Source organism: Cyprinus carpio, chromosome B12 (genome assembly GCF_018340385.1).
Source record: "Cyprinus carpio isolate SPL01 chromosome B12, ASM1834038v1, whole genome shotgun sequence".
Taxonomy (NCBI): domain Eukaryota; kingdom Metazoa; phylum Chordata; class Actinopteri; order Cypriniformes; family Cyprinidae; genus Cyprinus; species Cyprinus carpio.
Genome location: NC_056608.1, coordinates 3,289,295 through 3,314,126, shown reverse-complemented (window position 1 = coordinate 3,314,126; position 24,832 = coordinate 3,289,295). Strand labels below are relative to the sequence as shown.

The following is a 24,832-nucleotide window of genomic DNA, read 5'->3' as shown; positions in this document are numbered from 1 at the left end:
TCAAGGCTCAGTACTAGGGGCCGTTACTCTTCACGCTTTACATGTTACCCTTGGGAGATATCATCAGGAAACACGGTGTTAGCTTTCACTGTTATGCTGATGATACTCAGCTCCATATTTCTTCGTAGCCCGGCGAAACATACCAATTTGAAAAACGGAATGCATAGTCGATATAAAAAAACTGGATGACGAGTAATTTCTTACTGCTAAATTTTGAAAAAAACAGAGGTGTTAATTATAGGACCTAAAACCTCTGCATGTAATAACCTAGAATGCTGTCTAAGACTTGATGGCTGCTCTGTCAACTATTCGTCATCAGTTAGGAACCTAGGTGTGCTATTTGATAGCAACCTTTCCTTAGAAAGCCACGTTTCTAGCATTTGTAAAACTGCATTTTTCCATCTCAAAAATATATCTAAATTACGGCCTATGCTCTCAATGTCATCACTGCACTGGCTCCCTATCAAACATCATATAGATTTTAAAATCTTGCTTATTACTTATAAAGCCCTGAATGGTTTAGCACCTCAGTATATGAATGAGCTCTTGTTACATTATAGTCCTCCATGTCTGCTCCGTTCTCAAAACTCTGGCAATTTGATAATACCTAGAATATCAAAGTCAACTGTGGACGGCAGATCCTTTTCCTATTTAGCGCCCAAACTCTGGAATAACCTACCTAACATTGTTCAGGAGGCAGACACGCTCTTGCAGTTTAAATCTAGATTAAAGACCCATCTCTTTAACCTGGCTTACACATAACATACTAATACACTTCCAAAATACAAATCTGTTAAAGGATTTTTAGGCTGCATTAATTAGGTAAACCGGAACCGGGAACACTTCCTATAACACCCGATGTACTTGCTACATCGTTAGAAGAATGCCATCTACGCTAATATTAGTCTGTTTCTCTCTTATTCCGAGATCACTGTGGCCACCAGATCCAGTCTGTATCCAGATCAGAGGGTCACTGCAGTCACCCGGATCCAGTACGTGTCCAGCCCAGATGGTGGATCAGCACCTAGAAAGGACCTCTACAGCCCTGAAAGACAGCTTAGACCAGGACAACTAGAGCCCCAGAGACAGATCCCCTGTAAAGACCTTGTCTCAGACGACCACCAAGACAAGACCACAGGAACCAGTTGAGTCCTCTGCACAATCTGACTTTGCTGCAGCCTGGAATTGAACTGCTGGTTTCGTCTGGTCAGAGGAGAACTGGCCCCCCGACTGAGCCTGGTTTCTCCCAAGGTTTTTTCTCCATTCTGTCACTGATGGAGTTTTGGTTCATTGTCGCTGTCGCCTCTGGCTTGCTTAGTTGGGGACACTTCATTTACAGAGATATCGTTGACAGATACAATTTAAACTGAACTGAGCTACATGATGACATCACTGAATTCAATGATGAACTGCCTTTAACTGTCATTTTGCATTATTGACACACTGTTTTCCTAATTAATGTTGTTCAGTTGCTTTGACGCGATCTTTTTTGTTTAAAGCGCTATATAAATAAAGGTGACTTGACTTGACTTGACTTTAAATGGTAATTTGAAGTGCCAGTTTTACTTTATAATACAGTCAAACCTTGCATTAGAAAGAGAACAAATGGAAAGCATTTTGTTACCCATTATTTTAATTCTAATTTAATAAAAATGCATTCATTCATTATAACAATTTTTTATAAACCTTTTATAATAAACATTTTAATTAAATCTGTTTTTTTGTACTATTCAATTAACAGTAACTCATCTTCAAAAGGCAACAGCAATTATGAACAAAAAACTAAAATAACAGCAAAAATATAATAATTATAAAACAGTAAATGGTAAATGGAAAAGTAAAATAAACATTTAATAAGTGTTTTAAATATCATCCTAACTATATTTACATATTATCTGCATATTTACATACTAACTGTAATTAGTGTTTTTTTGCACGTCACAGATCACAACTGAGTGTCTCTTGCAAATTGGATGATTGCACTTTGTGCAAATGATGCTTGTTTTCACATCCCTCGGCAAGCACCATTGGCATTTTTTTTCTTTTGGCTGAGTGTGTGTGTGTGTGTGTGTGTGTGTGAGAGAGAGAGAGAGAGAGAGAGAGAGAGAGAGAGAGAGAGAGAGAGAGAGAGAGTCTGTATGTGTTTACATGTGTTCAAGAGAGAGACAGTGTGTGGCTTTTGTATTTTGGACCCAATGTCTCCCCTTTATTTGATCCATTGATTTCATTTCACATATTCTCAATTTTCTCTGTTACAGTGTCACATTACTCTATGTGTGTGTGTGTGTGTGTGTGTGTGTGTGTGCGCGCACATGCCTGTGTGTTCAAGAGAGAAACACAGTGTGAGACTTTTGCATTTTGGATCCAATGTCTCCCCATTTTTTTGATACATTGATTTTATTCCTCATATTCTCAATTTTCCCTGTTACAGTCTCATATTTCTCTCTCTCTCTCTCTCTCTCTCTCTCTCTCTCTCTCTCTCTCTCTCTCTCTCTGTGTGTGTGTGTGTCCATCTGTCTATTTTGCATTCTTGATGGCTTACAGTCTCATGCTTTCATGCTTTAATTGCCGTGTGTTTTTTTTCTTACTTTGTGGTTAAATAATTGATTTTATTTCACACATTTTCCAAAATTAGCTTTTACAGTGACACACATTCATTTGTTTGTGTGTATGTTTATGTGTGTGTGTGTGTGTGAGTGAGTGTGTCTGTCTGTTTTGCACTCTTGATGTTTTAGAGATTCACCCCTTCACTGTTGTGTACTTTTTTTAGGCATCGTGGCTGATTTGTAGATTGTACGCACAAAAAAAATCTCTGTATTTTGGTATTTTTGCCAATTTCCCATTCATTTCCTATAGCGGTCACTTTTGACCGCAAAGATCGTTTTTATGACCACTTAGCCTTGTCAAATCCTGTCCCCAATTTGTTTGTGTGTTCATATACCAAGTACCATAAAAGTCACAAAGTTTCATACCATTCCGATGAATCTACGATTTTAAATTTTTTTTATTGTAAAACTTTTTGGTCAGAAGTGACCGAAGAACACCAGAGGGTTAATGGGTACCTGACAAGTGGAATAAATGTGGTGTTGCAGAACATCAGTACATCCAGTCCGGAGAGTACACACCCGAGGGTTGCTTTCCAGGATGCGGAGCAACTGTTGTTTACCATCTGGAGGTAAATGACCTTCATCCACTACATTTTTTATTAAGGTTTTTTCATCCATACTGTCAGATTGTTGTATTAGCAGTTGAGGGGGTGGAGGTGGAACAGAACTCAACAAGGACAGATTCTGTGTGGTTTTCTTCTGTTGCAGGTTTTCAGGTTGTGGACTCACAATATAAAAAAAAAAAATATAAAAAAATGTAACCCTAAACAATTTACAATAAAATTTCAATAATTCACAATCCACAAAAATAAATGTTCAGGTCTTTAGGTTTTCAAGTCCCTGTTTGGGCACCACTCTGTAATGGTGGTGGCCGTCCTAGCATAAATAAACTCTTTTAAATAAAATTTTTGGGATTAATCCTGTCAAATATTTTAAGTTAACACAGGATAGGCCAAAAAAGAAACCACCCGTTACAATAAAAAAATAAAATAAAATAAAATAAAATAAATAGTCTAAGGAATAATTCACAAGGGAAATTTATTCCATAATGTCCAAGAGAAAGAAAAAAACTTGTTTGAAAAAGGTCATTAAAAAAAAAGAGAAACAGTTCACTTCACACGTGAAATTGAAATACGTGAAGAAAACGCATCATTCTATTATTTTCCACAGTGGCAGTTTCACGTCCACGTTCATTCATAAATTGACCATAGAAAGAGAGAGAGGGAAGAAAAAAAACATTAAATAAAAATTGTTAATATTTAAGAAACAAAATCAACATCAAAGAACAGTCTTAAAAGAGCAAAAATAACATTTGCACAATCATGAAAATAAATGCGCGGATGGGAATCTAATGTGAGTGGGTATGTGTGAAGTAATGTGTGAAATGGGGCGGCGTACATATAGGCTACTGACCAGGTTTGCAAACGTGAAGGAAGCTGAAGTAGCGGGTCGTCGTCAGACACTGGGACAGGAGGATGAACAAGCAGCTTGTCTTTGGAATATTCCACCAACACAGACGGTCTTGAAGCACCACGCTTTAGTTCAGTCAAACTCCACGACGCTCAAACATCACTCACAGCAAGCAATACTCCAAGCAGCCGTATTTCTACTCCTCACAGAATCCATTAACTCTCAACCATGTACCTGCAAACCTTGCATGCAAACTTTCTGATGGCGCACTTTTCTCAGGTACGTCACATCTGCTTTATATCCTCCATCCTTCCGCTGTTAATTGAAAACTCCACCCCAATCACTCAAAGTGAAAATGAAAGTAAACCAAAAGATGTGGTGGCCCAAAGTTTTTGCACTGCCACAGCGTGAACTTAAAGCGATAGTTCACCCAAAAATAAAGATTTGATGTTTATCTGCTTACCCCTAGGGCATCCAAGATGTAGGTGACTTTGTTTCTTCAGCAGAACACAAATTATAATGCACTTATAAGTCTGCAATCTGCCATAAAGCCACAAGAAGAAGATGATGCAGGCTGCTGTGAAGCGCGTTCACAAGAGTTCTGACAGTTCGGACATTGCGTGAATCAGAGGTAAAAAAAAACAATATAAATACTGTTCAGTTTCTTGCACAGACCGATCGTTTTGTGTTTTTACACATCAATGTATCATCACGAGCCGCAGGGTTTAATTTGGATTTTCCTGTGCATGTTTTCTTTTTTCTCTCATAGATTCTGTTACCATTGCCAAGCATTGTACGGCTGAGAGACTGCAACGCCTGAAGCTAAAAATCACAATTTGTGTTTTACTAAAGAAACAAAGTCACCTACATCTTGGATACCCTGGAGGTAAGCAGATAAACATTACATTTTCATTTTTGGGTGAACTATCCCTTTAAATCTATTTTATTAGTGACTTTTATGAAACAGGCCTCAGTATCCACGTCTTTACTGTCATTTATGATCAAATGAATAAATCCTTGCTGAATAAAACTATTCCTTCTTTCAAAAATTGCACTGACCCCAAACATTAGTACAGTAGTCTATAAATATTTAAATCTCCATCATTACCAAGAAAGACACAAAGATGTTTCTAATTTACATTACATTTACAGTTACATTTAATCATTTAGCAGACACTTTTATCCAAGGTGACTTACAAATGAGAACAATAAAAGCAATCAGACCAACGAGAGAACAAGGGTCATGACAAGTCTCAGTAAGTCTAGCACAGAACATGTAGCAAGGTTTTTTTTTTATTATTATTTATTTATTTATTTTCAAGATTAGGATAGACAAGAAAAGGTAAGTGCTAGTATTAGTTGGTCAAGTGCTGGTGACAAAGATGAGTCTTTAGATGTTTTTTGAAAATGAGTAAAGACTCAGCTGTTCGAATTGAGATCGGGAGGTCATTCCACCAGCTGGGCACAGTCCAGGAAAAAGTCTGTGAGAGTGATTTTGAACCTCTTTGGGATGGCACCACAAGGCGTCGTTCACTTGCAGAGCGCAAACTTCTGGAGGGTGCATAAGTTTGAACTAATGAGTTTAGGTAAGTTGGCGCCGTGCCAGTAGTCGTTTTGTAGGCAAGCATCAGTACCTTGAATTTGATGCGAGCGGCTACTGGTAGCCAGTGTAACCTGATGAGGAGAGGAGTCACATGAGCTGTTTTTGGCTCATTGAAGACAACTCTCGCTGCTAGTCCAGTCTGGAGAGAACAAGAGCTTGGACAAGAAGTTGGATGGCTTGCTCTGTCAGGAAGGGTCTAATAACCTTCGCATTTAACAAAGAAACGTAAATGTATATCCTAGAGGTACACTGATTTATGTCTGGTCAATGACTACTTGCACTTTTTAGTCTATTATGACTTGGGAAGGTTATGCCAATCCTGTGTCTGTGTGCTGGTAACTTTCTAACAATCTGCGTACCTCACCTGGACAGGAAAATAATGTGCTGTTGAGGTATTTGTGCATGTGTAAAATTAGTATTTCACTAGATAATAATAATAATAAAAATCCAATTTTGTATAAATACTAAATACACTGAAAAAAACTTTAATGTTTGATAGTAAATTTCACTAATAAAACGACAAGTAAATCATTGAATTAAACATGAAATTCAAAACGGAAAGACTCAAATAGTGTTTCCTTGTAAAACATTTCCTTGTGTAATGTGTACAGCCTGTTTACTTAAAATATAACACTGTTGACTAATATGCAGATAATTATACACTCACTTAGATTAGAGTACTATAAATGACCTAGATTAGAAGATGAAGTGTACTTCTCACTTTTGTGTTTTGCAGAGTCTGCGGAGGAAGCGTCATCTTGATGGCCCACAGTTCTTTAGAAATCTACATCTTCTCTGGACGCCCACAAGAAACTTTATACTTAAGCTTTGCTGTTGTATTTATTTTTCTCAAAACAATTTTTTTTTTCTTTTACTACTAATCATATGATGCAAGAAACAATATTATAGTATTTACTTCACTCTTTTGAATTACATGTCAACAATGTGAATTAAATAAACTCTTTAAAGCTGTCATGTGTGCTTGTTTAAAAAAACATAGTATGTGAGAAAGTCAGACAGCGCGAGCCACAGTGCCTAATTTTGTCCAGAGGCACTAAACTCATGTCAAACCACAACACTTGTGCGCATTCAGACGTGCAAATTTAGCCTTTTTATTGAGCCAACACTTCAAATTTTCTTTAGTTTTCTACCATAAACAAACAATATCATAGCTGGCTAATCTCATAATCTGCTACGCTTTAACATGTTGAAATATCTTGAGGGAAGTTGGAGGTGCAGCACACACCAGTTGCGCAGCAGTAGCTGTTGCAGCAGAAAACTAAGGCTGTGTTTTAAAACATAGTGAGATTTCTTTCCAGACAGCAGGTTTTCGCGCACAAACATAAAAAAAGGGCTGGTTTTGTTCATGTTGTCCAAAAATTCTGCACCGTCTTTTGAGATAGTTCACTAGGTTTTGACACACAGCCTGTGTAATTTACAGAAGTGTACTCCGAAATGGTGTGTGGTTGACCATGACAGGCCCGATGACTCTGATGGTTTCCGTGCGAGTTTGAGCTGGTGTTAATGCTGCTTCACACAGCGCGTCTTCCTCACACACACACACGAGCACAGCGAACTGCAGCACTCAGGATAACCTCAATATAAAGGACTTCCACAAATGAGGCAGACGTGCCTGTAATGCTCTGAAAGGCGAAGAAACCCGTCGCCACCTAATTTCGCGTCAACCTCATTCATCGTTAGCTGTTTATCACTTTTAATTTAATCGGCTATGCTATGGATCCGCCTGAAAACTCGGCGAACCGCGTTGGTCGCACTATCTGGACCGTTTGGGTGAGTAAATGCTGCTCTTTTACAATTTCACTGATGAAGTTGTGATACTAATTAGTCTGTATGTTTAATGCCAGTCATATTGCATTGCTTTTAACTAGTCCTTGGACCACAAATCCAGTCATAAGGGTCAATTGATATAATCTCTCCATTAATGTATGGTTTGTTAGGAGGACAATATTTGGCTGAGATACAACTATTTGAAAATCTGGAATATGAGGGAGAAAAAAAAAAAAAAAAAAAAAGAAAAGAAAACCTTTAAAATTGTCCAAATGAAGTTCTTAATGCATACTACTAAACAAAAGTGAAGTTTTGGTATATTTACGGTAGGAATTTTATAAAACATATTCATGGAACATGATCTTTACTTAATATTCTAATGATTTTTGGCATAAAAGAGAAATGTATAATTTTGACTCATACAATGTATTGTTGTCTATTGCTACAAATATACCTGTGCCACTAATAACATCAACTCAAATGCAGGGACACTAATGATCTCTGTGTCTTGATGAGGCAGATGGTTCCTTCACTGACTCATGTGCTCAATGTTTTGCTCATACAGGGTTATCTGTCTGGGGCTGTTACCAGATATCTCAGACCGGAAGTCACAGATGAAGGAAACCAAAGTGTTCATGCCAGAACAGATGAAATTGACTTGAAAAGTGCAGTAAACAAGATAGACCGAGAAGGAAAGACAAATAAAAGCGACAATGAAAATGACAGAGCAGAGGTCAAGTGTTCCCCTTCTAAAGTCAGAGTGGCTGCTTCTGTACAGTGGGAAAACACTGGTGTGGTTAAGATCGACAATAATGATAAACTCAATGTTCATACCACAAAAAAACAAACTTACCATTGTGCAGCATGGTCCACTGGGACAGATACAGACAGCAAAGGACGCACAGCTGAGAAAGTTTCATCTGATGAGGTTCCAGCCGAAGAAGAACATGCAAACTGTGAGACTGAGGAGAGAGAAACCGCACAAGAGCTGGAGGTCACTGGAAAAACTGAACAAAATGATGGTGACAATAAAGAAGCATGTGATGAGAATCGTGAGGTTGAGAAGTGTGCAGAGAAGAGAGAAGATGCAGATAACACAGACATAATGATCCAGTCTGTGCAAGATGTAGAACAGGACAAACAGATCAGCATGATGGATCATAGACAGACAGAAGACACTGGAGGTTTAAAACATCCTACTGATGAAACCGAGAAACAAATCATTGTCCAGAAGAATCAGGGGAAAACTGAGAGTGATGAAGATGAGGGGACTGAATCACAAGTGCAGGATTTACTGGAATATCTGACAGATGAAGCAAGCCGCATTTCAAAGCCTGAGAGACTGAAACAAATAGACAAATATTTTGATGAAATTGCTGATGTCTCTAAAAACCAGATTGAGGAGATGATTCTTGGAACTGGAAGAGCAACTGAGCCGGAGGAGGAGAGTCAAACTGCACAAGAGTTGGAAGAAATCGAGAGCTTTGAACAAAAAGATGGAGACAGTGAAGAACGTGATCAGGATCGTGAAGTCGAAAAGTGTGATATGATGAGAGAAGATCAAGGTAACACAGACGTAATGATCCAGTCTGTGCAAGATGTAGAACAGGACAAACAGATCAGCATGATGGATCATGGACAGACAGAAGACACTGGAGGTTTAAAACATCCTACTGATGAAACCGAGAAACAAATCATTGTCCAGAAGAATCAGAGGAAAACTGAGAGTGATGAAGATCAGGGGACTGAATCACAAGTGCAGGATTTACTGGAATATCTGACAGATGAAGCAAGCCGCATTTCAAAGCCTGAGAGACTGAAACAAATAGACAAATATTTTGATGAAATTGCTGATGTCTCTAAAAACCAGATTGAGGAGATGATTCTTGGAACTGGAAGAGCAACCTGAGCCGGAGGAGGAGAGTCAAACTGCACAAGAGTTGGAAGAAATCGAGAGCTTTGAACAAAAAGATGGAGACAGTGAAGAACGTGATCAGGATCGTGAAGTGGAAAAGTGTGATATGATGAGAGAAGATCAAGGTAACACAGACGTAATGATCCAGTCTGTGCAAGATGTAGAACAGGACAAACAGATCAGCATGATGGATCATGGACAGACAGAAGACACTGGAGGTTTAAAACATCCTACTGATGAAACAGAGAAACAAATCATTGTCCAGAAGAATCAGAGGAAAACTGAGAGTGATGAAGATCAGGGGACTGAATCACAAGTGCAGGATTTACTGGAATATCTGACAGATGAAGCAAACCGCATTTCAAAGCCTGAGAGACTGAAACAAATAGACAAATATTCTGATGAAATCAATGAATTCTCTAAAAATGGGCTTGAGGAGATGATTCTTAGAACTGAGCAGGATGAAGACACCGCAGAAAGGGAACAAGACATGACTAAATATGAGCTAACGGAGTCTGAATCAGAAAAACATGCACCAAATGATGAAACAGTACTAAAAATGACCACAGCAGCGGATGAAACCGTCCATGCATTAGAAGACACCCTGCTGTCAGATTCAGAACAGCACACTTCAGAAAATATTCCAGAATCAGGAACTGGCTCATCTGTGCTGGCCACCAAAACTGAAGGCATTTTTTCAGGTCTGACTGTTTGCGAGTTCTCTGGAGAATCGAGGAGAGGACTAGAGACTGATTGGCGATGTTTTGAGGAGATCCAAACTAAGCTACACGATCCCCAAACTCCTGCAGAAGAGCGGGCAGAAAGAGACGCTGAGCGCTCGGAGAAAGCAGCCGAGACTGAACATGACACTGAAACTCTAATCCAAACAGACCAAACCGAGCTCTCGCTCAAAGAACATGTTGAATTCAGAACTGAAACAAAGATCCGTTCAGGAGACGAGGAAGCAGAAGCCTTTGAGATAGAAAGTCGATCACCTGTCATCAGAAATGTCACTTTACAGCCACACGAGCTTCTTGAGTTCACAGAAGGACAATGCAAATCGTCTCAAGGAACAATGGACACTTTCAGTGAAACACAGAGGAATTCAAGCACGTCTGAAACCACTGGAACTGCAGAGCATGTATCAACAGAGCTTCTGGAGGAACCTCTAGATCTGCAGGGCAAATCAGAGACAGATGTGGCGAAGACCGCTTTAGAGTATGTAGAAGAAATAACAAATCAAGTCTTGGAGGAAATGATGGAAACAGAATGTAACTTGGTGCAAAAAACAGAACCTTTGGTAGGACTTTCAACAGAAGAACCTGGTGATGCAGAACATCAAGCACCTGCACGGTGTGTGTCTGCAGATGCTTCTGTCCTGGAAGAAGAACCGATGTTATTAGCTGAGACAATGGACAGTAGGGTGGAAACCGCAAGCAGTGAAGAACATATTAGTTCACCAGAGTGTGAAAGCACTGAAGCTGATGGACGTCATGAGCAGATGCAGAAGTCCATCGCTGGAGAAACAGTGTTGAGAAGTCATGAAGACTTGATGGAAGTCAGCAGACCTGGGGTGAAAAGAGGATTTGATCAAGTGAGCGAAGACCTTCCAGAGGTGAAGACAAAAGAAAAATTTGATCTGATCCTACAGGTAATCTAGAATATTTTGTTGAGTTAAATGTCGTCCTACCAACGAGCTGAACCTAAACCTTAAAGGGCTGTTTATCCTTAGGCTTTCGAGGACTCCTCTTTAGACTTCAGCGTTCAGAAGTCTAGAATTGCTGTGAAGAATCCACTCATCCGGCCTCCCACAGACATCAGAAAGCTGCTCTTCAGAGCCTCGGCCGAACCTTCAGATCACAGTCAGACGGCCCGGGTCTCCGCTCCAAGCAAAGGCATGATTGGATTTAAACTCCCAGGTATTTACCAAAATAAGACCTTCATGAAAAGTATGTTCAAATTTGATTAGTAGTTTAAATCAGGCCATTATTTGTGTATTTTTTGCTGGATGGTTTTCAGGGCTGGGCGCAGGGCTGCCAGTGCTGAGGAAAACTGAGTTTGGGCAGAAAGCAGAAGCCGAGAGATCACTACAGACACAGGTGCACACCAGAGCTACTGTATAATCCAAGCACAGCCTTACACTCAAGAAACTAAGATTTATGTGTTTTAATTGCATACAAAAGGTTCATCTGTTTGGATTACACAGTTTTAACAAACTAATAAAAACAGGCAAGATTTCTGCACACCACAAAATCATGGCATAGATTGGGATGAACTGTTTATATATCTTTTTTATTCAATTAAAAAAAATATTTTCAAAATGCATTTAATCAAATTGCTAAGAATCAACATAAATCTGTTAAATGCAAAAATACATTAATTAGATTCATGAATATTGTTAGCTGTGGAACAAGAAATATTCAATTTAAAGTTAATTCGAGTTAAAATGAATGAGATTGAAAGAATTTGGATTTATCGATGATAAATATATAAACCTGCTTACTGTGTATTTTAAACACACAGCTTATTAATACTATGACAGAAACCTTGCCTGCTTCATTCATGTATGAATGATACAATTCAACAAATATGCATCACAATAAGTTAAATGGCTGGAAAAATAAAAACATTTTATTTATTTTTTTGGTTTTTGGAGTGTATCAAAATATATGTCAGTTATTTTATGTGTAGATGTGTAGTCGTGGCCTAGTGGTTAGAGAGTTTGAGTCTCGGGCCGGTAATACCACGACTGAGGTGTCCTTGAGCAAGACACCGAACCCGTGTTCACGGTGTGTGTGTGTGTGTGTGTGTGTGTGTGTGTGCACGGTGTGTGTGTGTTCACTGCTGTGTGTGTTCACTTTGGATGGGTTAAATGCAGGGCACGGATTCTGAGTATGGGTCACCGTACTTGGCTGTATGTCACGTCACTGTCACTGTCGTAGTAATAGACCTGTGTTTTTCACAGCAGAAGTCAGTTGCAGTAACAGAGGATTCTGTCAAACAAGAGCAAATGCCAGCTAAACCCAAATGGACACCGCCAAGGCATCCTGGGTATGGCCTTTAATATCAATACGAATTAATCATTTTATTTAATGTTGTATCAAAAAACAAAATAAAAAAATGTTGTTTTGCACAGCATGGGGAGCCCCTTCATGATGGCAGAACTCAAAAACAAGCTCAAGAAGCCGGTCCAGGAATAATATTTCATTACATCATGATTTTCAGATGCATTCTTCACCTTTTTTTTGTCTTAATCAAGCACTGAGCAGCCTGGTAAATTAGTTATTCTACTGCAGCACAGCATTTCATTTTACTTCCACTATTTTGTTTGCTTTGGACAAAGTGAGAATCTAAGCAACAGTTTAACTGAACTTATCAACATTTATACAGTGTCTGTATTTACTTATATTCAAAGAAAAAAGTATGAGGAAAATGATTACAAACTAAATATTAATAAACATTTTTGCACTTTTTTGCAGCACTTAAGCTTTCTGTGACTATTTCAAATTGTCATAGCCAATATTTATCACTAGGGAGCAGTCTCTAAAGGGCAGAGGAGAGTCGCTGGCTGTCATATGTATCATATTTAATACTATTTTATTGCTATTTGTTATTGTTATATTGTACATTTCTTTTTCTTGTCATTACTTTCTGTGTGTGTAATTCTTTGGCAATATTGTATACAAACAATCATGGCAATAAATACTTGGAATTGAATATATCACTAGAGCGCTTAACAGAGGAGTCTGTTGTCATATGTTTTTCCGCCGCTGGAGGGCAGTCCTCTCGCTGTTATATATCACTCCGCCGCTGGAGGGCAGTCCGCTCGCTGTTATATATCACTCCGCCGCTGGAGGGCAGTCCTCTCGCTGTTATATATCACTCCGCCGCTGGAGGGCAGTCCTCTCGCTGTTATATATCACTCCGCCGCTGGAGGGCAGTCCGCTCGCTGTTATATATCACTCCGCCGCTGGAGGGCAGTCCTCTCGCTGTTATACATCACTCCGCCGCTGGAGGGCAGTCCGCTCGCTGTTATATATCACTCCGCCGCTGGAGGGCAGTCCGCTCGCTGTTATATATCACTCCCCCGCTGGAGGGCAGTCCTCTCGCTGTTATATATCACTCCGCCGCTGGAGGGCAGTCCGCTCGCTGTTATATATCACTCCGCCGCTGGAGGGCAGTCCTCTCGCTGTTATATATCACTCCGCCGCTGGAGGGCAGTCCTCTCGCTGTTATATATCACTCCGCCGCTGGAGGGCAGCAGACGCTCGATGGCTGTGATGCGGCGCTAGGGGCGGTGGAGAGGGCGTGTCTGTCCGAGGGGGAGGCGCGTGACGCCGGTAGAGGCTGCGGGAGAAAAGAGCGACGAACCGGGTGGAAGCCCTAAAACTAACTGACGTTATACTCTTTAGATTGCTCTGTTTCCTACAGTGCTGTCTGGAGTGATTACAGGTACGTTTCTCTCGTGTGTTTCTTGAGCTGTGCTGTGTTTTGGGCCGGAAGTGTCCGTGTTTTGAGCGGATGAGCTCGTTCTGTAAGGCCTTCAGCTGCTAAAGCTAACGGGAGCGCTACTAATCCTAAATCTGAGGCTGGAAATACACCAGGACTCTTGACATCGCGACGATTAATAACTGTGTTTGTTAGTGTTGTTCGTTTGGAGTTTGTTTAATTAATCAGTGAGTTCTCAGGAAACTTGTGCCAGTCTGAGTTAATTCACCGTCACGTTTAGTAAGTTAAGCGAATCGAGCCAAGTAGTTTTTACATTTAATGTAAGTAAGACCCTTGTAAAATGATAAATTGGACAACTTTTTGGATCGGGGGACTTTGAAAAGGATTTAGCTGTTATTACAATAAATGCCCGGCTAATGTCGACACAGGATTGAACTGTCATCCGAACTTGATTTAAATATGTTTTTAAACTTTTGAGCTTGTATTAAATTCTCAGACTGACTGAAGTCAGTAGTACTGAACTTGATGAAGTGCTGCACGGTCAGCAGGTTTCTTTAAAGGCCAGTGTCTCCTCCACTCTCTGCGTCACTACCGGAGCCACACAGAAGACACTCCCCCATCTACTATTGGTCGAGCACACGCGTTAGCCCCGCCCTCAGCACACGCGATTGGTTGAAGCAATAGAACACAACAGTGGTTTATAACGTTGATCTTTCCAATCAGATTTATATAAATATATAAGCCAAGTTTCTGTTGTGATCAGTGGTTTTTGAAAGCAAGAACCCCATGTATTTTTCTCCACAAGTGTGTTGATTTTTTTTTTTAGGATAATTTCTAAACCTTTAAAAGCCAAGGTACAAGGTTAATAAACTGATGGCACATGATTTTGTTGAAATGTTCAGTCTGTATTATTTCAGCTGATTTTTTAATAATCGTGTTTAACAGCAGAATTGTGGGTAAAAACTACATTACTCATGATTCTGCAAAGGATTCTTAGCTAATCAGTGAATGATAAGGCAATTAATGCCACTCAAGAACAGCTCTCAAACTACTTAAATTCATATATCATATTTTATTTATGCAATAAACGTGTAATACAGTGTTTCTATATCTGTAATCAATTTTATATTCCATCGTTTGTCTCATTAAATTCAGTGCAGTCACTTTGTGTTTTTGTCTGATTTTGAAATACTTTATTGCTTTAAATCAAACATAAAAAAAGTTCATAAAGTTGTGATTCACTCTGAAGCTGGATGGATTTTTTTCAAATCCCTATGGGAATAAAGTACTTCTGGAAAGTGGGCAGTAACTGTTAAGACACTATATGATGCTTTTTTGTACTGTTTTGCCTCAGTTATCTTTGCATATTAAACTGGAATACGAGAAGTAGATACATAGTATAGTAAATGTTGACTATTTGAAAATGTCTCTTCCCTCTCCTTTGCCTCTCACAGGTTTCCTCCCGTCCCTGTCTCGTGATCTGTGTGTGTGTGTGTGTGTGTGTGTGTGTGTGAGAGTGTGTGTGTGTTTGGACAGCAGTGATCCGTCATGGGGGACATGAGTGATCTGGACAGACAGATCGATCAGCTGAGGAGGTGTGAGCTCATCAAGGAGAACGAGGTCAAAGCCCTGTGTGCCAAAGCCAGGTGATCACAGAAAACCAGTCCGCAGCTCTGAAAGACATTTCTGTGTAGATCAGTGCTCATACGACTCTGTGTGTGTCTTCCAGAGAGATTCTGGTAGAAGAGAGTAATGTACAGAGGGTGGACTCTCCGGTGACGGTGAGTATCTGGAAACAGAGCACAACACAGAAAAGAAGAGATGTTGAAGGATGTTGGAAACCAAACAGTTTTGGTGACCATTAACTTCCAAAACAAAACGATTTTTGAGATATTTTCTTAAAGGGGATCTATCATGCTCTTTTACAAAGTCTTGATTTTGTTTTGGGGGTGTACTAGAACAGAATCTCACACTAGGTTTTTCGAAAAGCACATTATTTTTAACATTTTTACATTATTACAACACCCCCCGGTCGAGCATGAACAGCTCGAAATAGTTCCTGTATCAAATGAAGGCCCGCCTTCTGAAATACGAACTATGCTGTGATTGGTTAGCTGGGCCAGCGTGTGCTGTGTTGCTGGGCCAGCGCTTGGCCAGCTTCTACTGTGTTGCGATTGGTTAGCTGGGCCAGTGTGTGTGTGCTGCGGTCGGTTAGCTGGGCCAGTGTGTGTTGCGGTCGGTTAGCTGGGCCAGTGTGTGTTGTGTTGCGGTCGGTTAGCTGGGCCAGTGTGTGTTGTGTTGCGGTCGGTTAACTGGGCCAGTGTGTATTGTGTTGCGGTCGGTTAGCTGGGCCAGTGTGTGCTGTGGTTGGTTAGCTGGGCCAGTGTGTGTTGCGGTCGGTTAGCTGGGCCAGCATGTGCTGTGTTGCGATTTGGTTAGCAGGGCCAGTTTGTGTTGCGGTCGGTTAGCTGGGCCAGTGTGTGCTGTGGTTGGTTAGCTGGGCCAGTGTGTGCTGTGGTTGGTTAGCTGGGCCAGTGTGTGTTGCGGTCGGTTAGCTGGGCCAGTGTGTGTTGTGTTGTGGTCGGTTAGCTGGGCCAGTGTGTGCTGTGGTTAGTTAGCTGGGCCAGTGTGTGCTGTGGTTGGTTAGCTGGGCCAGTGTGTGTTTGTGTTGTGGTCGGTTAGCTGGGCCAGTGTGTGCGCTGTGATTGGTTAGCTGGGCCAGTGTGTGTTGCGGTCGGTTAGCTGGGCCAGTGTGTGCGCTGTGATTGGTTAGCTGGGCCAGTGTGTGTTGTGTTGCGGTCGGTTAGCTGGGCCAGTGTGTGTTGCGGTCAGTTAGCTGGGCCAGTGTGTGCTGCGGTCGGTTAGCAGGGCCAGTGTGTGCTGCGGTCGGTTAGCTGGGCCAGTGTGTGTTGTGGTCGGTTAGCTGGGCCAGTGTGTGCTGTGGTCGGTTAGCTGGGCCAGTGTGTGTTGTGTTGCGGTCGGTTAGCTGGGCCAGTGTGTGCTGCGGTCGGTTAGCAGGGCCAGTGTGTGCTGCGGTCGGTTTAGCTGGGCCAGTGTGTGTTGCGGTCGGTTAGCTGGGCAAGTGTGTGTTGCGGTCGGTTAGCTGGGCCAGTGTGTGTTGCCGTTGGTTAGCTGGGCCAGTGTGTGTGTGCTGCGGTTGGTTAGCTGGGCCAGTGTGTGTGTGCTGTGATTGGTTAGCTGGGCCAGTGTGTGTTGCGGTTGGTTAGCTGGGCCAGTGTGTGTGTGCTGTGGTTCGGTTAGCTGGGCCAGTGTGTGTGTGCTGCGGTTGGTTAGCTGGGCCAGTGTGTGCGTGCTGTGGTTGGGTTAGCTGGGCCAGTGTGTGTGTGCTGTGGTTGGTTAGCTGGGCCAGTGTGTGTTGTGTTGCGGTCGGTTAGCTGGGCCAGTGTGTGTGTGCTGCGGTTGGTTAGCTGGGCCAGTGTGTGTTGCGGTTGGTTAGCTGGGCCAGTGTGTGTTTGCTGTGGTTGGTTAGCTGGGCCAGTGTGTGTTTGCGGTTGGTTAGCTGGGCCAGTGTGTGTGTGCTGTGATTGGTTAGCTGGGCCTGTGTGTGTGTGCTGTGATTGGTTAGCTGGGCCAGTGTGTGTTGCGGTTGGTTAGCTGGGCCAGTGTGTGTGTGCTGTGATTGGTTAGCTGGGCCAGTGTGTGTTGCGGTTGGTTAGCTAGGCCAGTGTGTGTGTGCTGTGGTTGGTTAGCTGGGCCAGTGTGTGCTGCGGTTGGTTAGCTGGGCCAGTGTGTGTTGCGGTTGGTTAGCTAGGCCAGTGTGTGCTGTGGTTAGTTAGCTGGGCCAGTGTTTGCTGTGGTTAGTTAGCTGGGCCAGTGTGTGCTGCGGTCGGTTAGCTGGGCCAGTGTGTGCTGTGGTCGGTTAGCTGGGTGTGTGCTTGTGTGCTGTGATTGGTTAGCTGGGCCAGTGTGTGTGTGCTGTGATTGGTTAGCTGGGCCAGTGTGTGTTGCGATTGGTTAGCTGGGCCAGTGTGTGTGTTGCGGTTGGTTAGCTGGGCCAGTGTGTGTGTGCTGTGATTGGTTAGCTGGGCCAGTGTGAGTGTGTGCTGCGGTCGGTTAGCAGGGCCAGTGTGTGCTGCGGTCGGTTAGCTGGGCCAGTGTGTGTGTGTGCTGTGATTGGTTAGCTGGGCCAGTGTGTGTGTGTGCTGTGATTGGTTAGCTGGGCCAGTGTGTGTGTGCTGTGATTGGTTAGCTGGGCCAGTGTGTGCTGCGGTTGGTTAGCTGGGCCAGTGTGTGTTGCGGTTGGTTAGCTAGGCCAGTGTGTGCGTGCTGTTGTTGGTTAGCTGGGCCAGTGTGTGTGTGCTGTGGTTGGTTAGCTGGGCCAGTGTGTGTGTGTGCTGTGGTTGGTTAGCTGGGCCAGTGTGTGTGTGCTGTGGTTGGTTAGCTGGGCCAGTGTGTGTTGCCGTTGGTTAGCTGGGCCAGTGTGTGTGTGCTGTGGTTGGTTAGCTGGGCCAGTGTGTGTTGCGGTTGGTTAGCTGGGCCAGTGTGTGTTGCGGTTGGTTAGCTGGGCCAGTGTGTGTGTGCTGTGATTGGTTAGCTGGGCCAGTGTGTGTGTGCTGTGGTTGGTTAGCTGGGCCAGTGTGTGTTGCCATTGGTTAGCTGGGCCAGTGTGTGTGTGCTGTGATTGGTTAGCTGGGCCAGTGTGTGTTGCGGTTGGTTAGCTGGGCCTGTGTGTGTGCTGTGATTGGTTATCTGGGCCAGTGTATGTTGTGGTTGGTTAGCTGGGCCAGTGTGTGTGTGTGTGCTGTGATTGGTTAGCTGGGCCAGTGTGTGCTGCCGTTGGTTAGCTGGGCCAGTGTGTGTGTGCTGTGATTGGTTAGCTGGGCCAGTGTGTGTTGCGGTTGGTTAGCTGGGCCAGTGTGTGTGTGCTGTGGTTGGTTAGCTGGGCCAGTGTGTGCTGAGGTTGGTTAGCTGGGCCAGTGTGTGCTGTGGTCAGTGTTGCCAAGTCTGCGGTTTTCCCGTGGAATTGGGCTACTTTAACACTGTTTTTGTGGGTTGTTTTTCCTGTCCACGAGGTGAAGCAACCCCAATAAAGTGATATTTAGCCCCTAAAATATTAATTTTACCAGAGGAACCCCACCAAAAAACGTGAATTTTATCCCCTGGAACGCATATTCAGTGGGTGGACCCCCCTCGAAACACGATTGGGCTAGTTTTGAGTAGCAACAACCCAGCCTCTACCTCCAAAACCTGGAAGCCCTGGTTATGGTGCCTGGTCTAGAAATGTCATACCCTTATCATAGCTGCCTGCAGCTTCAGTGTAAATATTGCGTCAAAATCAAATCAATTTGAGCGCGATTTTAAACCCGGATGATTGTAACCACTGTAAGTTCATCTGTCTCTGACACAGTGATAACTCTCTCTGTCTTCTCTAGTGCAGCTCAACCAGGTCTCGTCCCATTCGTCGATCTTTATGATGTCACAAATCCCGGAAAATTTGCGTTGTAGTCCAAACGAGTCGTTCGTTGTAGTTTTTGAAAAGTGATTTTTGTTAAATAAAATATCTCCTTTTGAAGTGGACTTTGAGCTTTGTAACTCTGCAGATCTTTTTTATGCTCAAACAACAACATTACAGACTAACTAAAGTTAAAAAAGCATAATAGGACCCCTTTAAATATCATCTTCAAAATTATAATAAACTGTTTTTATTTTCCATCATTGTTTGATTATGTGTATGGGTCGTTGTCTTTTCTTCAGGTGTGTGGTGACATCCATGGACAGTTTTATGACTTGAAGGAATTGTTTAGGGTAAGTGAGTTCTTTCACATGAAAAGCAGGACTGCTGCGCCGTTACCAAAGATTATCATTTGATGTTTTTAAGCCTTGATAATTTAAACATTAAAGCGATCTGAAAGTGTTCAAGTAAGATGCAAACTCCATTCAGCGCTCGCGCACAGAGGCTGCTGATATGTTTTGTGTAGCATAATTTCACATGGCTAAAGTCAGACTATTCTGTTGCTTCTTGCTCCAAATTTAGAAATTCTACAATCCAGTTTAAATCAAACATTGCATCATTTCATTTGTATCTTAGTTCTATATATTCAGTTGTGCTATTGCTTGAAAATTCTGCTTATTTGCTGACTGTTCACTTGTATATATAATGTTTGAATTTTATATTTGTTAGTCTAGTAGCTAGTAGTAATTTTGGTGTCACATAAGCTTATTAGAATACAAGATAAAATCGGTCAAAAACAATGATAGCAGCTATTTTATTTTTTAGCGGCAGTACCAGTGAAAATGTTGGCAGGGCAAGTAAAAATCTGAACCAGTCTCCTGACGGGGCCAGCAGAAAAAAATCCTTAGCGTTGAGCCCTGGAGAGTAAATGCAAAATGATAAAGTAATGTATAGAAAATAATAATAATAATAATAATAATAATAATAATAATAATAATAAGAGTTTTCTTATCCAATGGGCATTACTTTACACGTCAAGTCAAATGTACTGATATTGCTTATTTCACAATATGCATTGCCTTAGGGCTGGGCGATATATCGCATGTGATTGTCACGCGCATTTCATCAGTAAAGCTGGTTCCCTTTAATAGACAGAGCCGTAGTTCACTGACAAGCTACACAATATCACCTTCATTATGGCAGATGAATCGCCTTCGATAATGAATGCGATAGTGCATAGCTTGTCAGTGAACTACGGCTTTGTATATTAAATGTCGCTCCATTTGAAAGCAGGTGATGGTGATTTAGCGTTAATCAGGGAACCAGCTTTACTGACGAAATGCGTGTGACGATCGCATGCGATATATCACCCAACCCTACATTGCCTCAAATCAGCTTTACTGAAAATCATGATTATAATTATAAAATAAAAATGTCTTTGTGCTTTATAGTCATATTTAACAAATTGGAGCTGGTGGAAAAAGTCAAATTTTTTCTTGAGTTTGCCATGAATATGGCCTTTAATGCTGGTATGACATAAAATGCTAGTCTAATCACATGCTAGATATGTTATTGGACTGTAAGTTAACTGGAACATACTGGTTAATAAATCCAGTATTTGATCATCTGCTCTGCGTCAGGTGGGAGGAGACGTTCCAGAAACAAACTACCTCTTCATGGGAGATTTTGTGGACAGAGGCTTTTACAGCGTCGAGACCTTTCTGCTACTTCTTGCCCTGAAGGTGCTGTCATTATGTTGTTCAGGACATTTGGAACGAGATGTTATTGTTGTTATCTTAAAAACTGTACATACACTACCAGTCAGAATTTTGGAATAATTTCTTTGTTTAATATTTTTGTAAAAATTCTCTTACAAAGTATTCTCTCCGATACTGTAAAATATTTTTACCATTTATAAGAACCGTTTTACATCTGAGTATCTGTTAAAGTGTAATGTATTTCTGTGATGTGCAGCTGTATTTTCAGCATCATTACTCCAGTCTTCAGTGTCACATGATCTTCAGAAATCATTCTAATATGATGATTTGCTGCTTGTTTAAAATTAATAATGGCTGTTATTATCCATGTTTTAACAGTTTTTACTGCTTAATATTTTTGTGGAAACTCTTGATGAATAGAAGCAAATTAATTTGTAACTATATGAATGTCTTTACTGTCGCTTCATTTCAGCATCATTTGTTTTTCAGAATTGATGATGAGAAATGTTTCTTGAGCAGCAAATCATCATATTAGAATGATTTCTGAAGATCATGTGACACTGAAGACTGGAGTAATGATGCTGAAAATACAGCTGCACATCACAGAAATACATTACACTTTAACAGAGATTCACACAGAAGACTTTCTAATGAAGTGTGATCTTAATCGTGGCAGGTGCGTTATCCAGACAGAATCACGCTGATCCGGGGAAATCACGAGTCCAGGCAGATCACGCAGGTGTATGGCTTCTACGACGAGTGTTTGAGGAAGTACGGCTCGGTCACGGTGTGGAGGTACTGCACGGAGATCTTCGACTATCTGTCCCTCTCCGCCATCATCGACGGCAAAGTGAGGCTCTCCGTCTGTTTGTTAACGGGGTTGTCTTGCTGCGTGCAAATCGTCTGACGAGGATGTGTTTGTTGTGACCCGCAGATCTTCTGTGTTCACGGCGGTCTGTCGCCCTCCATCCAGACTCTGGACCAGATCCGCACCATCGACAGGAAGCAGGAAGTGCCTCACGACGGGCCCATGTGTGACCTCCTGTGGTCAGATCCTGAAGGTAGTTCTGCTTTCTGGATTAGGGTAGAGATGTTCTCCATCATCTGAACGATTAATCATCCCATGATCGATTAATAAGAGATACAAACGATTAAATGAAATGAAAATTCTGTCATTAATTACTCACCCTGATGTCGTTCCAAACCCGTAAGACCTCTGTTCACAAAGCCGCGTATGGCTTTAAATGTATCGAACAGCATGAAAGCAAAAGCACGGTCACGATGTAACGTTCTCTGACCGCGCCGCAGTTACGTTTTGGATCATTTTATTTTAAATGCCAACATTGTGATTGTGTTTTAAAATACAACAGCATTCAGCGCTCTCCATGACGAGATATGAAACAGTCAACAAAGTAAAATGATCCTAAACGTAATTACGGCGTGGTCTTCATCTGTTCACTTTACAGTCGTGCTACTAGCCTTTATTTAGACTAAAGCCCTTTAATTCGGGTGAGGAAGCTGGCCTTTAGAGTGGCACTGCAGTAGATGCGTTTTGCAGCATTAAGGTTAGCGATTAATCTAATAATTGATCGTTAATTGAAACGAGGTTCGATCGTGGAAGGGACTGAACGTTGGCATCATGTCTGTTGCAGACACCACAGGATGGGGCGTGAGCCCGCGGGGAGCCGGGTATCTGTTCGGGAGTGACGTCGTGGCCCAGTTTAACGCCGCTAACGACATCAACATGATCTGCAGAGCGCATCAGCTCGTTATGGAGGGCTACAAGTGGCACTTCAACGAGACGGTTCTCACTGTGTGGTCTGCTCCCAACTACTGCTACAGGTGCACTTCAGTTATTATAATCTTTAATGTACAGAACAACAGTAACATTACAATACTAACATTTCTGAACGTTGATGGAGTTCTAGCTTTATAAAGATTCACTCTACACTTGTTTCTGTTTGATCGCATCACGTCAGTACAATTTATTCAGTGATTCACTTATTATAATTTCACTCGCCGAACATTTGGTGCATCCCTAACATCGGGTGAACTAAATAAAAATGAGAAGTGTTGGCTTGAAAACTGGCTGAAATTAATTATTTGAAAAAGGTTTAAAGAAGGAAAAAAATAAATCTTCCAGTTAATAGTTATTTTAGTGAACTGAAATGAATTAAAAGCCATCATGGTCATTGTATTTTTCTGTAAACAACTAAAGTATTTAAAGTAAGGGAGATCTTTTTTTTAATGGTTTTAGGTTTAATCAACTTTAATAACCCAGAGGAGAGTTGTTGTGGTTTTGTGTTAGGGCTGCAGACTGAGACTAATGTAGTAACCAAGGTGACAATAGATAACGAGCAATTAACAACAAATCATTTAAATCTAGTCTGGAAACATTGTGTCAGTCTGATTCAGACCAGCTCAGGGAATCATTCACAGCTGACTCACTGAAGCAGAAGTCGTTTTTGGGTTGTGTGTAGCTCAGACCGCTGCATGTGATTAAAGAGTGTTGTAGTAACGGTATTATCAGTATATCAAGCGCTGATGGTGCACCTTTCTCTGAGTCAGGTGTGGTAATGTGGCAGCGATCCTGGAGCTGGACGAGCACCTGCAGAAAGAGTTCATCATATTCGAAGCGGCTCCACAAGAAACGAGAGGCATTCCCTCCAAAAAGCCAGTGGCTGACTACTTCCTGTGAGCGAGGTCGAATGCCAGCACTCTCAACAGGAAGTGCTGCCCTGTGTGTTCCTGTATTTCTGTTTCCCTCTCCCTGCCCAGCTGTCTTAATTGGGTTTTTATTTTTTTACTTTCTCCGTACTATTCCTTTTTTATTTCTATTTTCCCTCGACTTCCACATTCTCTCTCTGCCATGAAGGCACACAGTGTCTCGCGGTACGCTGGAGATGTGGACGTTTGTACTGTGAGTGGACCGCAGCAGCGCGTGGCTCTGCTGGGCCTCAGAAAGATGCGTTTTGGACCTTTTCTTTTCTCTCTCTTCTCATGTAAATTGTAAATGTGTAAGATGATTATGCTTGGATCATAGTTTCAGCGGACGCTGCGCACACACACACACACACTGGAGAACACACACAACCTGCTTTCCCTCTCCACTGTTCTCTCTACAGACTTATTATTGATTTGATTTTTAATTTGTGAAAATAAAATGTACTTTTATATGAATTGAAGATGTGAGTTTCTGGTTTTCTTCATGTGTTTGTCAGATATTGTGTTCAGTCCACTGAAATATATTTCTAACTGAATACTGGAGTAATGTGATGTGTGTCAAAATAAACATTAAAGAACACTGGGACACAGCTTCAGCAATATCCCCTTTTCAGTCACCTTTCATAATATCACAAATTACTTTACAACTTCGAGAACATCTTCGAGATGTATTTCCATAAAGATAGGAATTCAGTTTATATATTTATGCAAGGCTACATATCATACATTAGGGCAAATGTAAATTGGCACTTGTTTATATATCCAAATAAAAAAAGAGTGCCCTTGTAAATATGTAATTTTTATTAAACACAATTTAAAATATGTATATTGTATATTTAAGAAATGAATGTTTTATTCAGCAGCGGTGCTGGAGCTGATCAAAGGTGACAGTAAAGACATGATGTAACAGATTATTTCTGCTTCAGTTACTGCAGGTGTTTGTTTTTACTTTCTATTGATCGAAATGCACTCTTTAAAATAAAAAAGCCTCTTGGTTTCCTCGAAAACATCAAGCAGCACGACTGTTTTCTCCACTGAGGGTAAGAAATGTTTCACACTCTTTTTTTTTTTTTTTTTTTTTTTTTTTTTAATGCAGAGAACAAACACATACAAAAGTATAAACAAACATCACATAATATCAACCACAAAAAAACACAAAGAATAAAATAGAACTAAAGAAAAGAAAAATCTAAGCAAAATTACACA

The 24,832-nt window shown here is 41.5% G+C and overlaps 3 protein-coding genes across 3 annotated transcripts; all 3 read left to right on the top strand.

The window, feature by feature from the left end:
- Positions 1 to 6,659: 6,659 nt before the first annotated feature.
- On the top strand, positions 6,660 to 9,319 carry LOC122134441 (midasin-like). Its single transcript, XM_019071183.2, has 2 exons — positions 6,660 to 7,410; positions 7,973 to 9,319. Exons 1-2 carry the CDS (start codon positions 7,354 to 7,356, stop codon positions 9,314 to 9,316), a joined length of 1,401 nt encoding a protein of 466 aa, XP_018926728.2. The 5' UTR covers positions 6,660 to 7,353; the 3' UTR covers positions 9,317 to 9,319.
- LOC109053893 lies at positions 9,319 to 13,039 on the top strand. The gene is made up of 5 exons (XM_019071182.2): positions 9,319 to 10,973; positions 11,055 to 11,241; positions 11,342 to 11,421; positions 12,288 to 12,373; positions 12,459 to 13,039. Exons 1-5 carry the CDS (start codon positions 9,429 to 9,431, stop codon positions 12,520 to 12,522), a joined length of 1,962 nt encoding a protein of 653 aa, XP_018926727.2. The 5' UTR covers positions 9,319 to 9,428; the 3' UTR covers positions 12,523 to 13,039.
- A 580-nt stretch (positions 13,040 to 13,619) lies between these two features.
- Positions 13,620 to 24,082, top strand: LOC109053894 (serine/threonine-protein phosphatase 4 catalytic subunit B-like). Its single transcript, XM_042734756.1, has 9 exons — positions 13,620 to 13,774; positions 15,226 to 15,417; positions 15,501 to 15,552; positions 19,487 to 19,537; positions 20,825 to 20,926; positions 21,579 to 21,752; positions 21,837 to 21,963; positions 22,555 to 22,744; positions 23,471 to 24,082. The coding sequence occupies exons 2-9, from the start codon at positions 15,320 to 15,322 to the stop codon at positions 23,598 to 23,600; spliced, it is 924 nt and encodes a 307-aa protein (XP_042590690.1). The 5' UTR covers positions 13,620 to 13,774; positions 15,226 to 15,319; the 3' UTR covers positions 23,601 to 24,082.
- Positions 24,083 to 24,832: the final 750 nt, after the last annotated feature.

Excerpts from the sequence above, each read along its gene's own strand:
- LOC122134441 (XM_019071183.2), top strand. The coding sequence starts at position 7,354 with ATGGATCCGCCTGAAAACTCGGCGAACCGCGTTGGTCGCACTATCTGG. Across the intron at positions 7,411-7,972 it reads GCACTATCTGGACCGTTTGG|GGTTATCTGTCTGGGGCTGT; the intron begins GTGAGTAAATGC and ends TTGCTCATACAG.
- LOC109053893 (XM_019071182.2), top strand. The coding sequence starts at position 9,429 with ATGATGAGAGAAGATCAAGGTAACACAGACGTAATGATCCAGTCTGTG. Across the intron at positions 11,422-12,287 it reads AGAGATCACTACAGACACAG|CAGAAGTCAGTTGCAGTAAC; the intron begins GTGCACACCAGA and ends TGTTTTTCACAG. Across the intron at positions 12,374-12,458 it reads ACACCGCCAAGGCATCCTGG|CATGGGGAGCCCCTTCATGA; the intron begins GTATGGCCTTTA and ends TGTTTTGCACAG.
- LOC109053894 (XM_042734756.1), top strand. The coding sequence starts at position 15,320 with ATGGGGGACATGAGTGATCTGGACAGACAGATCGATCAGCTGAGGAGG. Across the intron at positions 15,418-15,500 it reads GCCCTGTGTGCCAAAGCCAG|AGAGATTCTGGTAGAAGAGA; the intron begins GTGATCACAGAA and ends TGTGTCTTCCAG. Across the intron at positions 19,538-20,824 it reads ACTTGAAGGAATTGTTTAGG|GTGGGAGGAGACGTTCCAGA; the intron begins GTAAGTGAGTTC and ends GCTCTGCGTCAG.